Source organism: Mobula birostris, chromosome 13 (genome assembly GCF_030028105.1).
Source record: "Mobula birostris isolate sMobBir1 chromosome 13, sMobBir1.hap1, whole genome shotgun sequence".
Classification (NCBI taxonomy): domain Eukaryota; kingdom Metazoa; phylum Chordata; class Chondrichthyes; order Myliobatiformes; family Myliobatidae; genus Mobula; species Mobula birostris.
In genome coordinates this window covers 75,569,539-75,586,193 of record NC_092382.1, presented here as the reverse complement: position 1 = coordinate 75,586,193, position 16,655 = coordinate 75,569,539, and the positions used below count along the sequence as shown (strand labels likewise).

The following is a 16,655-nucleotide window of genomic DNA, read 5'->3' as shown; positions in this document are numbered from 1 at the left end:
GCAGCATTCTCCCACGGACATCTCCATGTGCTGGTAGATCATCAAGTTTCGGGCCGACCAAAGAGCGTCTTTCACCGAGTTGATGTTCTGCCAGCAGCACCGGATGCTGGTCTCCCTGTGCATCCCCAAGAGCAGCCCATAAATCAGGGATCCTCGGTTACTCAGCTGTTGGGCATGAGTCTCGATACCGTCCCTTCCATCCTGCTCCACACCCTCTCTGCGAACTCAGTGTACAAGATGTGGTTCACAGACTCCTCCTCATTGCAGCCCTCCCGTGGGCAACGGGGTGTGAGGACGACGTCCCGGGCGTACAGGAGGGCTCCTCTCACCGCCAGCCAGGCGAGGTCCTGGTGCCTGTTGGTGAGGTCTGGCGATGAGGCATTTTGCCAGATGAACTGGACGGTCTGCTCAGGGAACCACCCCACTGTGTCCATCACGTCCTTCTCCCGCAGGGCTTGCAGGACATTACGTGCTGACCACTGCCTGGTGGCCCTGTGGCCAAAGGCAGGGGACCCCAACCTTTCTGGCACCGCAGACCGGTTTAATATTGACAATATTCTTGCGGACCGGCCGGCCGGGGGCACCTCTGTGCGTGTGCATGATGTGTGCATGCGTGTATGTGGCGATTCTTTTCTACAAATCGTGTTTGGCGATTCTGTTCAGTGAAACTACACTGTACATACATTATTTCTACTTTATATAGGCTGTGCATTTATCATATCATTCCTGCTTTTACTATATGTTACTGTTATTTTAGGTTTTAAGTGTTATTTGGTATGATTTGTTAGGTTATTTTTTTGGGTCTGGAAACGCTCAAAACATTTTTTTCCATATAAATTAATGGTAATTGCTTCTTTGGCGTAAAGCATTTCGGCACGAAAAGGTATTTTATGTAATTCAAATACAATTCGCCCAAATAAAAGGCCACAAATTGGAAGTACAATCTGAGCTGTTTTTTCTCCAAACGATTTAGTAGGTAGATCTTGCCTTTCACTGAGGTCGAGGTAGGGGATCTTGGGCTTAAAAAGGTTGGTGACCATTACTTTAAACCATCGCACACCCAACACAGCCATGGGCATTTCCCAAATATCACAAACCATTCAATAATAACCAGGGTTGAACCCTGCCCAAAATCTTCTTACTGCAGAACCAAAACGGTCTGTTCAATCACCAGACTTGCCGAGGTCAAAACACCATTAAATGAATTTGAGGTAAACTGCAGGGGAATGGGAGAAAAAAAAAAATAAATTCAGCTGGAACCCCTACCACCTTCCCTTAGCATACACATCGAACAAATAGACCCATGGTCTGCAGCACTCCCATTGATTCAGATGTTGCTCTGAAGACCAAAGCTCTAGTTCCAAAGTTTCGGTTACATGCGGGGAAATGTTCAAGCTTGATGGGCAGCCTCCTCCCACATGGGCTAATGGATCTCAAAACTGTTTAACTGTATCCAACAAATGCTCATCAGCTGCTAGCATGGAGATGACTGCAGTTATTGAAGAATGTGCACATCTCAGCCTGTTACGTTGCTAGAAATGCTTTGCACACTGAGCAAAGAGAACAAAGATACAGAAAGGATCACTGACTCAAGACCCATTAAGCTTTTCATCATTGTCGACTGGTACGAATATTGCTGCTGAGGGCTTGAGTATAGTTCTAAAAATAAAAGAGAAGTATAACATAGCAAAGACGAGTGGGAAGCCGGAGGATTGGGAAACGTTTAAAGAGCAACAGAAGGTAAATAAAAAGGCAATATGTGGAGGAAAAAAATGAGGTATGAGGTAAACTAGCCAAGAATATAAAGGAGGATAGTAAAAAGCTTCTTTAGGTATGTGAAAAGGAAAAAAAAACATAGTTAAGACCAAAATTGGGCCCTTGAAGACAGAAGCGGGTGAAGTTATTATGGGGAACAAGGGAATAGCAGATGAGTTGAACAGGTACTTTGGATCTGTCTTCACTAGGGAAGACACAAACAATCTCCCAGATGTAATAGTGGCCAAAAGAACTAGGGTAATGGATGAATTGAAGGAAATTTATATTAGGCAAAAAATGGTGTTGGATAGGCTGTTGGGTCTGAAGGCTGATAAGTCCCCAGAACCTGATGGTCTGCATCCCAGGGTACTTAAGGAGGTGGCTTTAGAAATCGTGGAAGCATTGGTAATCATTTTCCAATGTTCTATAGATTCAGGATCAGTTCCTGTGGATTGGAGGGTGGCTAATGTTGTCCCGCTCTTCAAGAAGGGAGGAAGAAAGAAAACAGGAAACTATAGACCGGTTAGTCTGACTTCGGTGGTGGAAAAGATGCTGGAGTCAATTATAAAAGATGAAATTACAACACATCTGGATAGTAGTAACAGGTTGGTCCGAGTCAGCATGGATTTACAAAGGGGAAATCGTGCTTGACTAATCTTCTGGAATTTTTTGAGGATGTAACTATGAAAATGGACAAGGGAGAGCCAGTGGATGTAGTGTACCTGGACTTTCAGAAAGCCTTTGATGAAGTCCCACACAGGAGATTAGTGGTCAAAATTAGGGCACATGGTATTGGGGGCAGAGTACTGACATGAATTGAAAATTGGCTGGCTGACAGAAAACAAAGTAGCGATTAACGGGTCCCTTTCGGAATGGCAGGCGGTGACCAGTGGGGTACCGCAGGGTTCAGTGCTGGGACCGCAGCTGTTTACAATATATATTAATGATTTAGATGAGGGAATTAAAAGTAACATTAGCAAATTTGCCGATGACACAAAGCTGGGTGGCAGTGTGAAATGTGAGGAGGATGTTATGAGAATGCAGGGTGACTTGGACAGGCTGGGTGATAGGGCAGATGCAGTTTAATGTGGATAAATGTGAGGTTAAACACTTTAGTGGTAAGAAAAGGAAGGCAGATTATTATCTAAATAGAGTCAAGTTAGGAAAAGGGGAAACACAACGAGATCTAGGTGTTGTTGTACATCAGTCACTGAGAGCAAGCACGCAAGTACAGCAGGCACTGACAAAAGCTAATAGCATGCTGGCCTTCATAACAAGGGGAATTGAGTATAAGAGCAAAGAGGCCCTTCTGCAGCTCTACAGGGCCCTGGTGAGACCACACCTGGAGTACTGTGTGCAGTTTTGGTCTCCAATTTGAGGAAGGACATTCTTGCTATTGAGGGAGTGCAGCGTAGGTTCACAAGGTTAATTCCCTGGATGGCGGGACTGTCATATGTTGAAAGATTGGAGCGGCTGGGTTTGTATACTCTGGAATTTAGAAGGCTGAGAGGGGATCTTATTGAAACATATAAGATTATTAAGGGATTGGACACGCTGCAGGCAGGAAGCATGTTCCCGCTGATGGGTGAGTCCAGAACCAGAGGCCACAGTTTAAGAATTACAACAGAGTTGAGGAAAAACTTTTTCCACCCAGAGTGTGGTGGATGTATGGAATGCTCTGCCCCAGAAGGCTGTGGAGGCCCAGTCTCTGGATGCTTTCAAGAAAGAGATGGATAGAGCTCTTAAAGATGGTGGAATCAAAGGTTATGGGGATAAGGCAGGAACTGGGTACTGATCGTGGATGATCAGCCATGATCACAGTGAATGGTGGTGCTGGCTCGAAGGGCCGAATGGCCTACTCCTGCACCTATTGTCTAAATGTCTCAAATGCTGTGAATAAGGCATAACAATTTTCAATTTTTGTTCTATTACACAATAAAAGTGAAGAGATTTGCATCCTTATACCTTGGTCATCAAGTAACAGAGTCTCTGGCTTGATGTCCCTGTGTGTAATTCCATTGCTGCGAAGATATTCCTGAAAGTAGGCAAAGACAAATATAAATCAGGTATTCTGAATTTACATCTTTTTCTAATTCTCCAGGTCCACAAAATATCAATTGTACAAATGGAACAGATTTCTGGCAGAACTAGTCAGATACAATTGCTGGACAATCGGTTCAGAGAATATTTTGTGACTTAATCTGGGTGCACACTAGACTTCCAGTGCCGATATGAAAGTTGAGTATGAAGGCTGGCCTGGAAGAATGATGAAACTTCTGAAGATGCTTTGGGAGGTCACCCATCCATGAACAGCATTTTACTGTCAAAGGGAACTATGGTGAGCTCCAAAATTGATCTCATTTGAAAATTGGGACAAAGCACTGTTAACCTCCTTACTGCTGGTTACAGTGCTAGTTCAATTCTGGCAGACAAAGCTCTTCGAGAGCAAACATGGGCAGGTCAATCCATCTATGATCATGCTCAGTAATGTACGTCGAAATAGAGAAAACTGCTGCTGCACGTCATAAACACTCACTTAAAACAAAGGGATAAATAATGAGGAGCACTTACCACTCCTGCTATCAGCTGCTGGAAAAACCCATCAGCATCTGCCTCGGGCATCCCCACGTCAGGCTCTGTGGGAAGGCAGATCAAATTAATCAAAGACTGAACTTGGTATCAGTTCGCAAATCATTAATATTGTCTGAAATTATGTCATTTTACATCATGCTTAAATTTAATCTCAAATCCCAGGCCTCATTTCACTCAGGTGCCCAAGTAGATGGATTCTCCAACGTGCCAATTGTACCCTATGATCAAATACAAAACAGTTGTGTACATTGCAAAACTTCTGAATGATCCATTGAGTTAAATGCATCAGAAACAGAGCATGAGCCAAATGGCTCTTCATCCCTGCTTCCCCATGCAATAAGATCATTATTGATCTGGTTTTGGCCTCTACACCACTTTCCAACTCTCTCTCTGCACCTGTAGATTTCCATGTAGTTCATATGCCTACAATATATTGTATATTCTACGGCTCTACCATAACTCTTAACGTGGAGAATTCCAAAGGATCACAACCTGCAGAAGAAATTCGTCTTCATCTCCTGATCAATGGGAAACCAATTACTCAAACTACATCCCATTTTCTCGATATCCTCACTTGGAGAAACATCGTCTCAGCATCTTGTCTGACAACACCCTCAGAATCTTGCTTCAGTAAGATCACTTCTCATTGTTCCCTACACGCTCACCCCTCGCCCCCATATGTGAATCCCCTGATTCAAGTATGTCCTTTATTAAAGACGAGATCTAAACTGTACACAGAACGCCAGGTGTTGTCTCACGAGCTCCCAATAAAGTTGCTACAAAATATCCTTACCCTTGTATTCCATAACCCTTACAATAAAGGCCAACATTCCATTGGCCTTTCTGCATATTTGTTTAACCTACACACCCTTTTTGTGTGCTAGAGTTTGAGTTTGCACTGCAACATTCTCTAAACACCTCTCTATTTAACAATCAGGTTTGTCTTTCTTCTTTCCAGAGCAGGCAGGCAACTTCATATTTTGTTCAATATTATATTTCAAAGGCCACTTTCCTGCTCATCCACTTAACCTGTGCTCATCACGTTGCAGGCTCTTGTGTATTCTGCATCACCTGATAAGCCACTTATCTTTATATTTTCAACAAATTTGAGAACATACATCCGGTCTCCTCAGATTACAACCAATGCATCCACTATCTCTGATGCCACTCATTTGTAAAGTTACAAATTTGTCCTGTACTTTTTCACTGATAAAAATAAAAAAAATCTCTCTCCCTACAGACCTTTGCAATCTGTTATTATTTTCATTATTTAGAATCTGTACCTTCTCATTCCCAATTTTACAATCAGCCTCAAAAACCAACATTACTTTTGGCTTTTTGCTTGTATTTCTGTAAAAACCCCATCAATATTTTTAATAATTTACTCATGTGTCCCACATTCTTTACAATTTTTGTGGCATACCTTGTAGTTTTAAACTTTCCCAGTCCTCTTGACTACCATCAATTAATTAATCCTCATTACAACGTATATTATTTCAAAGATATAGCATCCTAACTTCCTTGGGAATTCTCCACAGATGGTGCACCCTTCTCGTGGGGCGTTTCTTCCTCCAGACTTTTGCTGTAAGTTAAGAAATATCTCCTTAAATGAGTGCTTGCACTAACATCAGACGCTAGAGAGGGCGGGCGGAACAGTTCGACAGGACTATCAGCTGAGAGGAGGAGTATTCATACAAACCAGGTCCGCCTCTCTCATTTGGTTGGTGAAATATCAGCTATTTTACACGATCAGCTATATTCGAAAAGAGCTTTCGCGACGAGGGAGAAAAAGACAACTTCTGTCCAAGATTGAGAGAAATTACACCAAACCTACTTCAAACGTTGGAGAGAAGTAGGATAAATCGGTGTCCTGTAGACAGTCGGTCTAACTTAATAGAGGGAAGACTAGCAGGATCCGAAAGGGTCCGGACAGTTGTGGGTATCGCTTCTCCGCTTTTTGGCTGCATCGTCGCACAGTGACAAAGGCAGTGTACAGCTTGCCGCTTGCGTTTTTCTCCGACCTCGGAAACTGCAGAACCATGGCCGGCAAAAACCCCGAGGTTTTTATGGACATCTCTATTCAGGATGAACCCCAGGGTCGCCTAGTGATGGAGCTAAGACCAGATATTGTCCCAAAGACTGCAGAAAACTTCCGTGCATTATGCACAGGCGAGAAGGGTTTCGGTTACAAAGGCTCAACGTTCCACAGAATCATTCCTCGCTTGATGTGCCAGGGTGGCGACTTCACAAAACATAACGGCACTGGAGGCAAGTCCATCTATGGGGAGAAGTTTAAAGATGAGAATTTTCAGCTGAAGCACACGGGGCCAGGCATCCTGTCCATGGCCAATGCTGGACCAAATACAAATGGTTCCCAGTTCTTCATATGCATCACAAGGAGCAGCTGGTTGGATGGGAAACATGTTGTCTTTGGATCTGTGGTAGAAGGAATGGATGTGGTAAAGAAGATGGAGAGATGTGGCACCATGAATGGAACACCAAAAGCCACGGTTAAAATCACTGAGTGTGGGCAGTTGACCTAAAGTATTTGAATTTGGAATTGTACTGTTTAGATAAAGTGTGATTGTTTGGAACTCCAAAAAAAAAACACACAAAAAAACGTCCGGTGCTGCTGGCAGATCAGTTCGGTGAAAGACGCTCTTTGGTCGGCCCGAAACTTGATGATCTACCAGATGTCCAGTGTAGACAGGAAAACCTGGATCAAGGGTCGATGGACCGGACCGTGAACCGGAATACCGTCTTTATGGACCGGACGATGACAACATATTTTGGTCTTGTTCTATACAAGAACAGTACTGGATGTCAGTTTTTTCGACAATTTCTAAAGCACTTAAAATTAATTTACAATTTAGCAAATTAACTGTGCTTTTTGGAATAATTCCTCAAAATATCCGTGATATCTCTATGTCTGACCATCATGTTATTGCATTTGTTACATTGATAGCTAGGAGGGTCATTTTGTTGAAGTGGAAGGATACATCAGCTCCCACTTTGTCACAATGGTTCTCTCAAGTGATGCTATGTCTTAGTTTGGAGAAAATTAGAAATCGAACCTTTGAACCTTTATTTGATTTTGAGAAAAGATGGGGTTCATTTGCTCGTTATTATCATTTGAGTTAATTGATAGATTTCCTCCATGATCTAATTGTAAATTTTTGGTATATATTTTTTTTCTTGCTGGCGGTTTGATGTTTATTTTTAGAGGCTTTTTGTATGACGCATGGCTCCGGGTTGTACACCTAATGGGGTTTTATCCCAGATTTTCTGCTCAGTAGTTTTTTTTTTAAATTATCAGCAACATTTTTCAATCTTTAAAATAATGTTTTTTTCCTCTAGACATTGTGTTGCTTAATTTGATGTACTCGTGTTATTTTTGAATAATATAATAATAATAAAAAGATTTGAAAAGAAAGAAAGAAACTGCTGAGATACAGTCGGCTAAGAGCCAAGTGCTGATAAATGGGACCCGTGTAAAATTGATGAAGTTCCTGTCTCTTTCTCCATTAATGTTTCCTCCTTATGGCGAAACTAACCCTCTCACTGTGTCAGAATCAGTGATTAAATCCGGCCCCAAACACTGTGCTTTCATCCCTGCACATTGTAACTTGAATCACCTCACTGCGGGTCTGATGGAGACACAACCCCTGCCCTCTGCACATGTGATCACATCTCCCCTGCTTCTGACATTTCAAATACACTCAGAATGGTTTTCTGATTCAGTCTGAAGGTTATGGTACATTCAGCTTATCATCAGACCTGACAAACCATGTCTTCCCACAGCTGGTTCCACCTGTTGGTGTGTCCTCTTTCCTCCACCTCCAGGGAAGCTGCATCTCCACACAAACTCCTCACTTGAGACGACTGTCTGTACCCGTGACACAGAAAATCACAACACTGTCACTCTCCTGATTTCATCCAGGAAGCGGTACCGCAACATAAAAGCCAGGACCAACAGGCTCCGGGACAGCTTCTTCCACCAGACCGTCAGACTGATGAACTCACGCTGATCTGAGTGTACACTATATTACATTGTCTATTTTATTTATTATAAATTACTATGATTGCACGTTGCACATTTAGATGGAGACGTAACGTAAAGATTTTTAGTCCTGATGGATGTAAGAAATAAAGTCAATGCAATTCAATTCCTGATTCCGTATCTGAGCTGCTCTCCTCCGGATATCCTCCGTCAACGAGCTCCTTCCTCAGTCACCATCTGTGAGATTATAAAAAACAATTAAAAACGATCTATCAGACAGCTGCTGTACCCCTCCACCCCTGTTAAAACTCTCTGCTCAGCCCCTTCCCTATTCCCTTTCCCTTTCAGACTCCCGATGTGCCAGCAGATCCGAATTCACCGTGTGGACATTTCTACCCCACAGGAGGCTGTACAAACCCGTGTCCTTCTCTGATGCACAGCTCAGTGACCCCAATCCCTGTCTGCACTCGCAGCCCATGACGGTGACAGCTGTCCTAGACTCTGTAACTCACAATCTTGTAACACAGAATCTTGTTCACAGCAAGTTTAGACAGTCATTAATATGCAGAGAGAATTGTTGTTTCCTGAAAGGACAGGCGAGCGAAGCTGTCTGATCCAATTCACCAGATGGTCCGGTGTTTACAAGTTAATTTGTCCCGGGACCCACTCATAACCCCGACCCACACAGACAGACAGACAGACAGACAGACTGTCCCTTCGCCCCAAACCCCCTGCAGAACCACAAGGAATTGATCCACGGCCCGGGCTCGGTCGCAAAGTGAAAACCGGTGCTGAGGAGAGCCCGGAGACAAACACCCCGCTGCCCACTCCACCAACAACACGGCACAGCCGGACACATCTCACAACACCGGATCCGCTCCCGATGAAACCCGAATTTAATTTTGTTGTTCCAGATCGGAGCCAACAAAAGGTGTTTTAAAACTGAAGCGCTCCCCCTCACGTGACGTCACACAGCAGCCCCCCCCCCACGCACCTGACGTCACTCATGGTCTCCCCTTATCTGCATCTGCTGTCACGAGCACGGTGCCTTACGTCACACACGCGCTGCTGTGCTCGAGTTTTTTCGGTTTAACGGCTGAGCTACTCAGCACGAGCCACGCCCCCCCCCACCCCCCGAACAGTCAACAGAGGAACTGAATCGATTGCGGAGCTGCGCTATTCCCATTGGTGTGAAGCGATGACAATCACTGGTTACAACCAATAGTGGAGGCGGACCAGCCGAGAGGGCGTTACCCCGTCGCCTGCCGCATGGCGAACTGTCCGTTAAAGAGGAACAAATCCCAAAGTAAATGTCCGCTTTCTGATTTATTTCCATTTCTCTCCGAGGGAAGTTGGGGCGTTTGTGAAGCGTCTCCTGCGGCCGGAGTCTGATGTATCGCTGAGAGGTAGGAGGAGACCGCTCGGCCCGTCGGTTTGATGCCGGTTCCCCGGGGAGGGAGAGGATGAAGACGGTGAGAGAGGGGGCGGACAGGATGTTTGTCCCGGTGGGGACAGGAGGGGCTCATCTGTGGAAATGTCTGAGCCCACGGTGGTGGCGATTCACCACATTGGGGGCAAACACCGGCAGACTGTTGCCCTGCGAGCGGGGCCGATGGTCCGGGCAAAGTGACAATTATTTGTGTTTTGTTGAGATTGTACCGGGAATATGGTGTAAAATCCCGCTCCCCACACTAACACGGGTTACACAGACCAAAGAACAAACTGCCGGAGGAACTCAGTGGGTCGGGCAGCATCTGTGGAGGGAAATGGACCGTCAACATTTCGGGCCGAGACCCTCCCTCTGGACTGAGAGTGGACGGGAAATAGTCCGAGAAAAGAGGTGAGGGGTGGGGATGGGGCAAGAGCTGGGGAGTGAGAGGTGGATCCAGGTGAGGGGGAGGTGGGAAGGTGGAAATAGTGACAGGGGTGGGAGGTGAGTGGTTGACCTGGAAAACATATACTTTATACTTTATTGTCGCCAAACAATTCATACTAGAACGTACAATCATCACATCGATATTTGATTCTGCGCTTCACATTCGCTGGATTACAAATATTAAATATTAAAAATAGTAAAAATTAGTAAATATTAACAATTTAAATTATAAATCATAAATAGAAAATAGAAAAATGGAAAGTAAGGTAGTGCAAAAAAACTCGAGAGGCTGGTCCGGATATTTGGAGGGCATGGCCCAGATCTGGGTCAGGATCCATTCAGCAGTCTTATCACAGTTGGAAATTCCCAAATTTGGCCGCTCAAGTCTTCAAGCTCTTGAGCTTTCTCCTGGAGGGAAGAGGGACGAAAAGTGTGTTGGCTGGGTGGGTCGTGTCCTTGATTATCCTGGCAGCACTGCTCTAACAACACGCGGTGTAAAGTGAGTCCACAGACGGAAGATTGGTTTGTGTAATGTGCTGGGCCATGTTCACGATCTTCTGCAGTTTCTTCCCGTCTTGGACAGGACAACTTCCATACCAGGTTGTAATGCACCCTAGAAGAATGCTTTCTACGGTCATCTATAAAAATTACTGTGGGTTCTAGGGGACAGGCCAAATTTCTTTAGTTTCCTCAGGAAGTAAAGGTGCTGGTGGGCCTTCTTGGCAGTGAACTGTGCTTGGTTGGACCAAGTCAGGACATTTGTGATATTGACCCTGAGGAACTTTAAGCTTTTGACCTGTTCCACTTGCACACCACCGATGTAAATGGAGTCGTGCTGTCCACTACTCCTTCTGATTTAAAAAACAATTCCTTCGTCTTGCTGACGTTGAGCGATAGGTTATTGTCTTCACAACATGCCACCAGGTTCTTAATTTCCTCTCTGTACTCAAACTCATCATTACCCGAGATACGGCCTACAATTGTTGTGTCATCAGCAAACTGATATATTGAGTTCGATGGAAACTTGGCTACACAATCATGGGTGTACAGAGAGTACAGCAGCTTCTCCTTCTCACATTTCAGGATGAACTCCAATATTTTACGATCACTTGCCCCTGTGGGTTCTTTCTCCTTAAGTGCTCTAATTAATTCCTGTTCATTGCACAACACCCAATCGAGAATAGTTGGTCCCCAGCTGGGCTCAACCAGGAGCTGCTCTAAAAAGCCATCTTGAGGGCATCATAGGAAATTCCCCTCTTGGGATCCTGCACCTACCTGATTTTCCCAATATATCTGCATGACTATCTCTCATGACTATTGTAATGTTGCTGTTTTGGCATGCATTTTCTTTCTCCTGTTGTAATTTGTGGATAATATACATCCTACTGTTTGGGAATCTTCAGAAAACTCCCATCAGGGTCTTTTCACCATTGCTGTTCCTTAGTTCTACCCACAATGACTCAACATCTTCCAACCGTATGTCACCTCTTTCTAATGATTTGATTTGATTTTTTCCCAACAGAGCCACAGCACCCTCTTTCCCTGCCTGCGTGTCCTTTCGATAAACATACCAGTATCTGGGACACGAGATATTGCAGATGCTGGATGTCTGGAGCGATACACACAAAGTGCTGGAGGAGCTCACCAAGTCAGGTAGCATCTATGGATGAGAATCAACGTTTTGGGCCAAGACCCTTCATCAGGACTCTTGACACCCAGCTATCTGGAATACCAAAAAACAATGACAATAGAAAAATACTGCAAAAAGGAAAACTTTTAACAACATTTGCTTCAAGGCTTAAGAACATTTACCAAGCAGACATCCATGGAATAACAAATAGAACAGAGAAAATAGAAATCTACAGCACATTACAGGCTCTTTGTCCCACAATAATCTGCCTGCCATGTAACCTACTCTAGAAGCTGCCTAGAATTTTCCTACCGCAATGTCCTTTATTTTTCTAAGCTCCATGTACATATCTAAGAGTCTCTTAAAAGATCGCATTGTATGCACCTCTACCCTCTCATCCTGCAGTGCATTCCATGCACCTACCATGCTCTTTGTGAAAAAATTACCTATGACATCCCCTTTGTACCCATTTCCAAGCGCCATAAAATTATGCTCCCACGTGTTAGCCATTTCAACTCTGGGAAAAATCCTCTGGCTGTCCACATGATTAATGGCTTATCTACAGGATCAATGCTTACAACAAAGGCAATAAACACTTTCGCTGTACCCATATTATCGTATACCTTAGGTAAATATCTTGGTCCCATTCCAATCTGGAAACTTTACAAAAAAAAACTGAAATGTCAAATTTAGAAAAGACTACACTCAAATACACTTAGATTAACACTACCGAGGACAGAAGGAGGAAGAGCTACCACAGATATTTTAAAAAATCACCCAACGATCTGATTTGCTTTCTAAAGTATATATTTTCATACAAAATAAACAGGATTCAGCACACCAAGCAGGTATATGCAATTCCGGTAAGAAATACAGACCAAAAAACTTAAAATGAGAGGCCAACTCAGAAAAAATTATTCATCACTATGGAAAAAAAGTTAAGGAGTGGAATGAGGATGACCCTCCATGGGACACATCCCAATGATCTAAGCAGACTAGACGGTGACAAGGAAGCATTGTACGTCTGACTCAGAGTTGGAGACCTCTTCCCAGAAACAGGGGTTCCTTGGGGAACTACAGGACAAGGTGGTTAACATTTTAAAAACTCAAAAATGCATAAAAGACAAATAAACCAGGCAACAAATGCAGAAAGTGCCAAGAGAAACCAGACCCAATCCAACACATTCTGGGACCCTGCAGCAGTTTAACTCAATCTGATTAATTACTCAGGTACAATCAAGTGACAAATACCATTCACCAAAATCTTGCTTTAAAATACAAACTCATGAAAGCCCTCTATCACTTCATAAAGGACCAATAAGTTCAAGTCAGATCCAGTTTTAGAGTCAAAATCTTACAAATTATATGATAATCAATACATTATTTCAGATAGGACAAACCATAATAACCATACAGGATAAACAAGCAGGAACAACTCTGTCAATAGATAAAACCATTCCCAACACACACGTTCCTCGACCAGTGGAGCACCTCACCACAGGCATTGTTTGTGTCATCAGTCAGACAACCAAATTATTTTCTCTGTCAATCAGCTTCCAAATGTTGTTACTCTGTCATTCAATGTCACGCCCCTCATCATACATTCCCTTCTCCTCATCATACGTTCTTACCCTAACCATCGTCCAGAGCCCCAAACTCTGCCCTGTGCGGACCTGCCTCTGGTTTCTGACCCTGCACCGATGAACATCTAACTAATGGTTTCCCATTCTGCTTTCAGTCTTTAGAGGAGAGTGGTGTTTTCTAACAAGCCTTTAGAAGCAGGGAAAATGACCCATAATGTGGAAATGAGCTGTCAATAAGGTTAACTACCAATGTCATTCTTCCTCAGCCGAGAGATTAGAGGTCCAAAGAACATCTCAGACAGAACTGCAGTCAGCTCAATTTTGTCAGTCTGCAGAAAATTCAAGGGAATCCTCTTCACCCACAGAGTGGTGACTGTTTGGAACCCATCACCACAGGGAGAGCGAGAGATGAAGAACAGGGGTGGATTTTAAAAGACTGTCCTGGAACAGAATCACTGGCAGGGTCCAGCCGGCCTGAGTTGACTCTCTACTGTACACTAGGTGTGTTATAAATTCACCAAGTACTGGAGACAGAGTTCAAAATAGAACTGATTTATTTGTCTCAGATCCAGAATATTAAACTCCAGTCCTATTAAAGGTGAATATGCAGCAGAAGAAACTCCTCCCATGCCCAGTGACCAGGGTGCAGAACTGGGTGTGGTGAGCAGCAGCAATAATTGCAGAGTTCAGCACCGACAGTCACTCTCAAAATTGCATTCAGCAACGGTGATGGACAAATATCCAGCATGCAGCTTATTGAAACTTTCTGCCCAGTGTGAACCCGGTAGTGTGTCACAAGGTTAGATTACTGAGTAAATCCCTTCCCACATTCACAGCAGGTGAATGGCCTCTCCCCAGTGTGAACTCAATGATGCACATTTGGTTGATTTGGCTGAGAGAACCTCTTCCTAATGTCTGAGCACGTGAACCGCCACTACCCAGTGTGAATTCGCTGGTGTTTTAGTAGGCTAGTTGCCTGAGTGAATCCCTTCCCACAGTCTGGGCAGATGAACGGCTTCTCCCCAGTGTGAATTCGCTGGTGCATCTGAAGGTTGGATGATTGAGTGAAGGTCTTCCCACAGTCTGAGCAGGTGAACGGCCTCTCTCCAGTGTGAATTCGCTGATGTACCTTCAGTTGAGATGAGCAAGTGAATCCCTTCCCACAGTCTGAGCAGGTGAATGGCCTCTCCCCAATGTGAACTCGCTGGTGTTTCAGTAGGCTAGCTGCCTGAATGAATCCCTTCCCAAAGTCTGGGCAGATGAATGGTTTCTCCCTAGTGTGAATTCGCTGGTGCATCTGTAGTTTGGATGATTGAGTGAAGGTCTTCCCACAGTCTGAGCAAGTGAATGGCCTCTCCCCAGTGTGAACTCACTGGTGTGCCAGCAGATCAGATGACCGAGTGAATCCCTTCCCACGTTCTGAGCGGGTGAACAGCTTCTCCCCAATGTGAACTCACTGGTGTCTCAGTAGGCTAGTCTTTCTGAGTGAATCCCCTCCCACAGTCAGAGCAGGTGAATGGCCTCTCCCCTGTGTGAACTGACCGGTGTCTCTGTAGGTGGGATGACTGGGTGAATGTCTTTCCACAGACTGAGCAGGTGAACGGCCTCTCCCCGGTGTGAACTGACTGGTGTCTCTGCAGGTGAGATAGTAAAGTGAATCCTTTCCCACAGTCTGGGCAGGTGAACGGCTTCTGCCCTGTGTGAAATTGGTGGTGTCTATGAAGGTCGGCTGGTCGATGGAATCCCTTCCCACAGACTGAGCAGGGGAATGCCCTGTCCCCAGTGTGAAATCGCTAGTGCATTAGTAGGCTGGATGACTGAGTGAATCCCTTCCCACAGTCTGAGCAGGTGAATGGCCTCTCTCCAGTGTGAACTCGCTGATGTACCTTCAGTTGATATGCTTTAATGAATCCCTTCCCACAGTCCGAGCAGGTGAACGGCCCCTCCCCGGTGTGAACTTGCTCGTGAGCCATTAGGTCAAATGACCGAGTGAATCCTTCCCCACAAATTCAGCAGATGACCAGCCTCTGCCTAGTGTGAATTGACTGGTGTGACCACAGCTGGGATGATCGACTGAATCACTTCTCACACACAGAACAGATTGGCCTTGTCCAATGTGAACGACCTGATGTACCTTCAGTTGAAATGACCGAGTGAATCCACCCCCACAGTCTGAGCAGCTGAACAGCCTCTCCCCTGTGTAAAATGACGGACTTGCCAGTCGGTCAGATGATCGAGTGAATCCTTCCCCACAGTCTGAGCAGGAAGGATGATCGAGTGAATCCCTTGCTCCACTTCTTAAATATCTGGACAGGGACAGCAAAACTAGCGTGTTGTGTTCGAGATTCCGGTAGACAAATTCCTTGTCATTTTTAACCTGTAAAAAGATTTACAAAATCCATCATTGGGTGAAGGACAACATTTCAGATGAGATCACTTGAGTTGTCAAGCTGTTATCTGGCATCACACTGTCACAGTGAGGTTCAACACGAGTTGGAGAGAGAAATCTTCTAACTGGGCACAGTGCTGGTATCTGGAATGACCATCAAATTCCCTGATGCTCTTCCTGTCTCTATAAGACTGGGGCATTTCTGCCATCTCCAATCTGTGACCTGGCTCAGTTTGACTCTCTCCATTGGTATTATTCCCTGTTCCCACTGAGCTGCATGGGTGTCTGGCCCCACAGTAACTGAAACACTCTCACACAAATAGCCGGCAGTGTATTCCACGCACCCACCACTCTCTGTGTAAAAAACTTACCCCTGACATCCCCTCGATATCTATTTCCAAGCACCTTAAAACTACACCATCTTGTCTTAGCCATTTCATCCTGGGGAAAAAAAAACCTCTGGCTATCCACACGATCAATGCCCCTCATCATCTTATACATCTAAAAAAGGCTCTAAACATATACAAGGAAATTATACATTGCTTTGAGGATTTGTTAGAAGTACTGTATACAAAATTATGAGGGTACATATAGGGTAAATACAAACAGCTTTTTCCACTGCAGTTGGATGGGATGACAACCAGAGGTCATGGGTAAATGGGAAAGGTGAAAATTTAACAGGAATATTTGGAAAAGCTCATTACTGAAATTGGCGTGAGAGTGTGGAATGAGATGCCAGCACAAGTGGTGAACATGAGCTCGGTTTCACCATTTAAAAAAAAGTTTGGATGGGAGCCTGGATGGTAGGGGTATGGAAGGCTATGGTCCCA

The 16,655-nt window shown here is 44.6% G+C and overlaps 1 protein-coding gene across 1 annotated transcript; it reads left to right on the top strand.

The window, feature by feature from the left end:
* The first annotated feature begins 6,092 nt into the window (after nucleotides 1–6,092).
* On the top strand, nucleotides 6,093–7,761 carry LOC140207694 (peptidyl-prolyl cis-trans isomerase-like). The gene has a single exon (XM_072276247.1). The coding sequence runs from the start codon at nucleotides 6,387–6,389 to the stop codon at nucleotides 6,888–6,890; it is 504 nt and encodes a 167-aa protein (XP_072132348.1). The 5' UTR covers nucleotides 6,093–6,386; the 3' UTR covers nucleotides 6,891–7,761.
* The last annotated feature ends 8,894 nt before the right edge of the window (nucleotides 7,762–16,655 follow it).

Coding starts and splice junctions, on each gene's coding strand:
- LOC140207694 (XM_072276247.1), top strand. CDS start 6,387: ATGGCCGGCAAAAACCCCGAGGTTTTTATGGACATCTCTATTCAGGAT.